The sequence below is a fragment of the Xiphophorus hellerii genome, chromosome 15 (assembly GCF_003331165.1).
Source record: "Xiphophorus hellerii strain 12219 chromosome 15, Xiphophorus_hellerii-4.1, whole genome shotgun sequence".
NCBI classification, from domain to species: domain Eukaryota; kingdom Metazoa; phylum Chordata; class Actinopteri; order Cyprinodontiformes; family Poeciliidae; genus Xiphophorus; species Xiphophorus hellerii.
This window is the reverse complement of record NC_045686.1, coordinates 8,144,718-8,153,322: the sequence shown is the minus strand read 5'-3', so window position 1 is coordinate 8,153,322 and position 8,605 is coordinate 8,144,718. Positions and strand designations below refer to the sequence as shown.

The 8,605-nt window shown below is 36.4% G+C and overlaps 1 protein-coding gene across 1 annotated transcript; it reads left to right on the top strand.

Annotated features, from left to right (window-relative positions):
* The first annotated feature begins 489 nt into the window (after positions 1 to 489).
* Positions 490 to 8,417, top strand: rd3 (retinal degeneration 3, GUCY2D regulator). Its single transcript, XM_032586059.1, has 3 exons — positions 490 to 1,595; positions 4,840 to 5,153; positions 8,057 to 8,417. Exons 2-3 carry the CDS (start codon positions 4,864 to 4,866, stop codon positions 8,415 to 8,417), a joined length of 651 nt encoding a protein of 216 aa, XP_032441950.1. The 5' UTR covers positions 490 to 1,595; positions 4,840 to 4,863.
* The last annotated feature ends 188 nt before the right edge of the window (positions 8,418 to 8,605 follow it).

The window sequence follows — 8,605 nt, the reverse complement described above, 5'->3', positions numbered from 1 at the left end:
CTCATTCTGTAGTTAATTACTTTGGTACTTTGTAAACAGAATAAATAGCAATTATGGCAGGAACTATGTTTAAAACCTCACTGTTTCAGTATACAGTTTCTATATACTGTATATATCCACATAGAGGTGATAAACATTTCTGTATCAAGTGCGTTTTGTACATTATTTTTTAAATTTAATCTTGAATGTTCAGTTTTCATTAGATGTTAGTGGAAAATCATCTTAATTAAAATAAACAAAGTCTTGAATGCACTGGTTGGTTTGTAATTAATCTACACAATGTGTTTCATTTAGTGAATTGTGTAAATGAAATAAATTTACTGCCACATGAAAACTTCTCCCACACACCATAAATATGGATATAAAACATCTAACTAATCCATTCAAAGCCCTAATGAGCTTCAAATAAATACAAAGAATTGTTATGAATATTTTAATGTTTATATACTTGCTTCTAAGCAAATATAGATATAGGTTTATCCAATGAAGTGCAGTACTTTGTTCAGAACTAGAAAGAAAGTAAAGTCTTATGATCACTAACCACAGTGAATGTTGTATTTTTGCCTGACTGCATTTCTAAGACACTGATAACTTCTGAGTCTTTGACCTTTTTCCTCAGATGAAGCTCAGTCAGGACAAAAATAGTTTTATGCATTCTGTAGATCTTTTATTTTGCAATCGGAAACATTTTTTATTTTTTTTTTACTGTGAAACTGGATGTTTTCAGTGTTTCTCGTGACTGTCCAGAGTTCGGAGGTCACCCAACGAGAAAACAGAAGAGGAGGTTTGTTGTGGTAAGGATGGGATTCGGATTTTTCAGGTTACAGTGAAAATGTGCTGAAAGTAAAAAAGAAAGAGAGAAAGAGTCTGAGCTTAGCTACTCCCTCCTACACGCAGAGTAAAGCCACAAAACCTTGAAATCCACCTACACATCAACTGCACATTCAGAATGGATTCGATTATTTGTATCACACACACATTTCCTGAAGCGGTTCACACATTTCTGACCCTGCTGTAAGCCACGTGGACCGCAGATGCTCGTTAATTCACGCGTGGTGACCTCTCGCTGCTAAACTGAACTAAACTGAACCACCATCAGTTCGTTCACTCCATCCTCAGAGCAACATTTCTTTGATTTCTGTCTCTCTGTCCATCTCACCGCTCAGCCCACTCTGTTCTCTCACTATCTGCCTCTTCATCGCTCTCCAGCTCCCTTACAGCTGATGGAGCTTATCACGGACAAATAGGCTTAGGAGCTTTGCTATGGCAACGGCGAATCGTAAAAAGCTGCATAAGCACTTCGTCGGGGGCCGTGATCCAATGCCTCCCCTTGGAGATGGTGCCCTCAACCTCCTGCAACAAGTAAAGGCAGGTCAGAGAGGCTCCTGGGAGGAGGAAGACCACGAGGAAGAGGAAGGCTCAGAGAGGTGGAGATAACGCTGAGAGGGAAGAGAGAGTGCATCTCTCTTCTGTCTCTGGTTTTCATTTAGGCTGCCCAGCTGCCTCGCTGATGTCCGACGACTTTGACACTTTTTTCCCTCTGTGATTTTATTCCCACTGGAGCCGGACAGCAAACCTGAGAACAAGAATCAAAGGTAAGAAAAGAAAAAAACAAACAAACGAAAGGTGATTTTCTATTTCAAGATTTAAAAGATATTTTTCCTTTCTTTTAATGAAAAATAAAACAGGACGGTGTTATGAAAATTCGCCCATTTCCTGTTTGGTGCTGTAGCTTTTTTTTTTTTTTTAACTAGAAAGGGAAAATTAGAAAAAGTAAATCTTTGCAGTAATTGCTCGAGATGGATGGACTGATTTACTGATTTACTTATTTATAGTTACTTGCTGATTTTTGATTTTTTTTTTATGTTAAAAATGAAAAATTTGCAAAAGGTTGCAAGATATGACTAGTTGGCTCAGTATTTGAATAACTAATTAACGACAATGTGCCGTTTGCAATTCAAAATATTATTATAATTTTACTTTTTGCACATTAACAGACAGAATGAAAACTAGAAAAACTGCTAGAAGACGATTTTAGTCTTTTAAGCAAAGCAGTGATATATAAATAAAACAAAAGATAAAATAAAAGAAAGGGAAAAATAGTGTACTGTATAATAACTATGATATAATTGAATTGAAAGAATTTTTTGCTAAGTTCCTTGACACAGCATTTGTTTTGAAATGGCACTATTTATATTCATATATATATATGAATATATACAGTATATATATAATATATAATATATTCATAATAGACTAAGTTGAACTGAATTGAATTATTTATTTACTTGTTTACTAAAATATTTTAGAGGCAACTAAGGGAAAGAATCACTATTTTTCTCATTTGCAAGAAAATGTAAAGCTTGACAATAAAGACAAAAAACTTTGCTTCCTCAATAGTACATATTTTTTGCTATGAAATAAAATAAAAAATTTTGTAGATGTTTTATAATGTTTAAGAAGTCTGTTTGGAGATCTTCTTGCCATCCTTTTGGATGTATACAAGAATGCAAGTAAACAAATCACAAAACAATGAAAAACGATCCTTCAGATTCTCAGACTTTTGGTGAAAAACTTTACATAAATCACTCTATAGATGCTGGACAGTGTTTGGTTCAGATTTTCAAATGATTTGAAATGAAAAGACAGCAAGGCATCTGATGATCTGCCGCCATATTTACGGGTCAGTCACCTCTCTGCTAAACCTGCGGCTGCGGCACTAATCTCACCTCGTCTGTTTGGAAACCTTCTAGCTGAGCATGTTGACGATAATCTGACCTGCAAGCCCAAAAAAATGCAGCAGAGTGAAGCGTGAAGAGCAGCTGTGGTTTAGACGACAGCATGAGCATGACAGGAAGACAGAAAAGAGGACAGGCTGTAGGGAAACACATCTAGGAGTTTTGTTCATGTCTTCAGATTACATTGAGAATTCATGAAAACAACAGAGAAACTTTATATTCTAAGTGCTGGGACTTATTCATGCCTAAAAACAGGACAGATTGCTCAAACCTCTACTGCTTTTCACCCTTTTACCATCACAAAGAATAATCAGAGGCTGTAGCTCTCAACATAGAGCAGCACAGTGATTGTAGTACCTGATTAAACCTTTCATCTCAGTCATTACACATCAATCAGCTGCCTGCACTCCAGTTTTTATTTATTTATTTCCTGCGCTAACAAAAGAATCTCAATTGAAAGGCTTGATTATGGCTGTAAGCAAATACAACACCTGTTGAAGAAAAAGAGACTGGAGGATAAAAAGGAGGATGTTGAACTTTGGTCAGATGATTAAAATTCACATAAAGGAAATTCTATTAATTAGAGCAATAATAATAAAGAAAAAACACCAACACAATTGCTTATTTTATGATTATTTTTTATGTAATAAGATTTAAATAATTTGTGCCAAAACAATTTTCCAGTCACAGGCCTTTTAAAAAAAATTTATAAGCATATTCATGCTCTGCATTAGCATATTTTTAAAAAGTGTCTATTCGTTAAAACATCTTCTTTTCAGTTTTATCATAAGCAGAGGTGAAGCTGTGAGTCCAGCTGAAATCACTCTTCTAATACAAGCAGCAGGCTGATTTTTATAATAGAGATGCACTTTTCTTGATTATTGTCATTTTGTCTTAACAGATCTTCCAGGATTCCTCAATTAGCATCAAAACTACCTTATATGAGGAGTAATCGCTGCTACGGTTACTAGATCTGAGATACCAGTTTTCTAATTCACTAAGAGCTTCATGGGAAGTGGTTCAGGAGTGAAAGCCTGTACTACTCTACTCTGTATGGTGTTCATCACTTAATGCCATGCAAGAAAAAGGTTCTGCCAGGAAAATGTGTTAAAAACAACCTGCAAAAGCTAAACAAAAGTGTTTGGCATGAACAAAATTCTATCATTCTGGGTTGGAGAAGGCGTTTCTCTGCAGTGTTACAAAAACAAATTGTATGATTTACGGCAAAATACCCGCAGCAACGTTTGCCAGAATTTTACCATAGTAAATACGACCATAATGCATGAGAGCAACCATCACTTTAACAGTACAGAGCTCCTAAAGTTTTGATTTGCTTGTGACAAATTACTTTAAGAGTCACAAAAATTCAGGTTTTTAAAAAAAAATTTTTTTACGGCCAATAGCTGTATAAACAACAGTTATAAACCTGATTATAGTAAACTCTTAAAAACATTTTCATTTTATATTTGATTTCATTCACTCAATAATGAATATGACTAGTTCATGGAACAATTAAAAGAAATCCTGAATGAAAAGGAGCAGAAAGAGGAATAAATTTAGAATATCTCCCTATTCACATCAAAATAAAATTAGCTATTTAACTCAGAAATGGTAATTTTTTTGCACTTGTATAGTTCTTTACCATAGGTGTCCATAGGACCACAAAGCACTTTTTTGCTGCATTCAATCATTGTTAATTTAAAAGAAAACTCTAATCTATATATGTTTTACAGGTACTACTTCCACACAACATGTCAGATATAGAATAATCAGTTAAGTTATACAGAATATGCAAAGCCTTTTTGTTCAGTAATTACTTTATCTTATTTAAAACAACAATGGTTTTGGATATTTTAACTTTTATAAGACTTCCATGAAAAATGTTCACCAATAGGAACACCCTAAAACTTAACTTTTGTATCTCAACTCCTTCGACATAATTAGTTGAGATCGGTGAAAAGCAAATCAGAACTGTAACTTTTATGCTACAGATTTTCCAAGGGTTAAAAAAAAAAGAAAAGGAAATAGCATTTATTTGTTGCCAATAAGAGAATAAACCATGTACAGTAGGTGGTAACTTTCCATCATTTTTATCCTCCAGGAGACGGTGACGGAGGGCAGGTCCATGGCCTCCTGGTTCAACTGGAGCGAGCCGTACCAGCGGAGCCCCCGCAGGGACCCGGCCGACGTCGTCTCCGACACCCTGATGCTGGAGTTCAGCTGGCAGCTGAAGGAAGCAGAGCGGCTGCAGAGGGGGAGGGAGAACGAGTACCGGCGCTTGAAGACCGGGGTGGATTACAGCTGGCTGGCCAGCACGCCTCGCTCCTCCTTTAACATCAGCACCGGGGAGAGGCTGGCCCTGGAGGACCTCTGCTCCAAGGTGCCGCCCTCCTGCTGCGGCCTGGTCATCCTCAAGTAAGGGAGTCAAAAAATGCCACAAAATTTTACAACGGCTTTTTTTTTTTTTTTGCTGCAAAATAAATAAACATTCCGAGATCTAATGAAAAATATCAGCAATAAGGTTGGGTGATTGTCTGAAACTTGGTTTTGTTTACAGCATTTACAAATTAGAAAAAAAAACGGTAATGGTACGCAAGTTTGTACTGTACTTACTCAAGAGTCTATTTAGAAAGACTTTTTGGTGCAACAGCTGCAAGTATTTTGGGGTATTTCTCTATTATGATGACATATATGGCCATTGTGGATAGAAAAATAAAGGAAGAGGAAATTTTTGACAAAAAAATGTGAAATTTAGAGATTAATCTCAGAAATTTTCTAGAAAAAAAACTTCTAAAATGTATAAAAATTATTTTTTTGAATTTTAAAAAATTGAAATCCATATTTTTTCTAGAAAAAGTTTGACACCTTCAGGGTGTCAAACTAATTTTCATTTTAAGTTAAATCAAGATCAAGAATGTCTTTAAAGGGCCAGAAAGGACAGAAAGCATTGATAAAACTATTTAACAAATCAGCAGTTTTGTCTATATAGTACCATAATACATGAAGATGAAAACATGTTTAATGTTAGTTAAAATAGAGTTTGATCTTTTATCAGTGCTTTTATTATTATTATTTTTTTTGCAGTACAATACTCTCATGTTGCTGAGACACAAGTATTTGTGCCAAAAATGACAAAACATTTTTGTGCCAAAAAAAATGTTAGTTTCCAAACGCCTGAAACTAACTCTATTAATGGGAAATTCAACTGATGAGCTACAAAATAAAAATCCAGTGGTGTTTTTCCTGTATAAACAGAAACATTTTAAGTAACTCTAAGCATCAGATTACTTGAGGGAACTGATCATTGTGGCTCTCTTCTCTGTCGTCTGCCAGGCGTTAATCTGCAGTAGAAATGTTCTGAGTTCACCTCGCCACCTGTTCTTGGAAAGCTGCTGCCGTCTCAGATGTGTTGTTAGAGCAAACAACACCTGCACCATGTTGTTTTTGCTCATTTATTCACTGTTTACCGGTTATTATAACATTAACTATTCAAACCTGTTGTAGTTTGCTTTTTATAAACTTTTAACCTATTTGTTACCAATAAGAGAATAGAACAATGTTTCAGCCTTCAAATGAAGGTGATTTCTGATGTAATTGGTAAATCATAAATACCGCAAAGCCAAAACAGAGGGCAAAGGGTTTGGAAAATTTTAAGAAATACTCTGTTCTTAGAACTGCTGCAGTTGGGCGAGTTAAGAAGAAATATCACATAACAGAAGAAGCAACTTGCGCTTAAAGCCTTGTTAAGGCAAAGCCATCTCCTGTGGGGAGGCAGAGCGGTAATTGGGAGCTTGGCAGGAGTGTAGCGTTCACACAGGTGGGTGGGAGGATAACTATTATCCCGAGATGTTGTGTTCCTTGTTTCTCATCACTTTAATGTTTCTGTTCAAACCTGGCTGAGAATTTCGCTTAATAGGACCGTGTGAGTAGGTTTAATTTTCTGTTTTGTTTAAAATCTACCTGAATGAGAACACCTTGGCAGCTGTGACTCATCCTGTTCTTGTTTGTGGTTGAGATTATGGATTACTGCTGATCGCTGTATTTACTTGACAGTATGTGAACCCTGTTTTCAAGTTTTTAACTCGGTAAAGCTCAGATTTATGGCTATGGTTTTCTTTAAACTTCTTTCCTTAATTACACTGTGCACACAGGCTCATGTAAATATAAAGTCCCCAATAAGATTTGAATGAAGATTAGTTTGACAAGTTGCAGAGAAACCACAGACATTTTGAAACCATCAATAAGCTTCTGGAAAAACTTTGATCAGTTTTCTAGTGAAAATATTTATAGTTCATTTAAATTGCTTGCTTTACAAAAAAGTCCACAAACTGTCATCAGAATTGATTTCTGGGCTAATCCAAGAGCTTAATTTTAGTTTGATGCTTTTTAAAACCAGTTTTAATGAATCTTTCGGTTTCATTATCCAGTCAGAAACACCCAATGGTAACCAGGTTTCACGAGTTTAGTTGGTAGTTTGAGGTAAATTAAACTTCTGGTTTGGCTCTGATCTACATCCAGCTGAAAATTAATGAACTTTTTAAAAGCTTGGTCCATTCTAGGAAAACCACATAATTTGAATGACCTGCTATTTCTGATTTAAACAGTCAGGAGTCAAACATCCAGTCAGAATTTATGCAGGACTGGTGTCTAGTTAGAGATATCTATTCAAATACTAACAAGTATGTATGCATATATATTTAGCCCAGTGTATAACTTCAAGTCTGTATGCATAAGAAAATGCTGCTAGTAAATTTAGCATATACACTAAAATTAAAATTTTTAAGAAATATTAATGTTGTTCCACCCTGAGAAAAAAAAAATCACCTTTAAAAGAATGTGATATTTACACATTTGTTGAGTAAAAGCAAACTTCTCAATCAGCTCTACTGATGACCCTAACTCTGCTAGTATCGTCTTGACCTTTATTTAAAATTTTACTAACTGGTTTTTGTTTGAAAGTAAATGGAAAAGTACGCTTTATTTGTCATTTCCTATTCTGAAAAAAAGTTCATCTTGGCAGTTGAATATTGAAAATTTTCAGCTTTGTTGCCTGAGGAAGGATTTTTATTGCACATTTGTTTGTTTATGAGATTATCCCATAAAAAAAAAGGTAAGGCTAGTGTATAACTTATAATGTACTTTAAATACATTAAGGTTTGAAGCTGCGACATGACAATACTTTTTAAGCACCAACTGCTTCTTCAAGACTGAATATTAAGCAAATCGACACATCAAGTAATCAGAACGAGTATCTAACCACCAGATTTCTCTCCTTTTGTATTCTGACCAGTTCCTGATGTCTTCATTTCTCCTCACAGGTTCAGGGATGCCATGCAGGCCAACGAGCCCGAGCCGCACGAGGTGTCGGGCCACTTCCGGGCCGTCCTGCTGGAAGTTCTGGATCAGCTGAAGGAGGAGCAGGAGGCGCAGCGGCTGGCTCGCCAGTGGAGCAACAAGCGAGCCATGAGCATGAACTTCAGGTCGAAGATCAAGATCAACCCATTTGGAAGCACGACGGGCCTCACCGCCGCGGTGGGCAACGGGACGGGGTTGAGCGACCTCAAAACCGTCTCTGAGGACGTGGAGAAGGGGGTGGAGCGGGACGAGAGGTCGCAGAGGGTGTGGAGCATGCCCGACTTTAGATATAAAGGAACCAGCAGCAGCAGCAGAGTGGTCTGATGGTGGGCGTGTGAACAAAATGTGGACTGATGAGACTTTATGTCTAACACGTTCAAGGCCAAGGCAGGATGTTCTCTTTTCTCTCAACCATATTTTCAGTACTTGAAGCAGTTAATAAGTTGCCTGAGATTATCTTCTGCAGTGATGTCTCTTATTTTGTAGAAATTTGGCATCAAAGCATTGAGGCA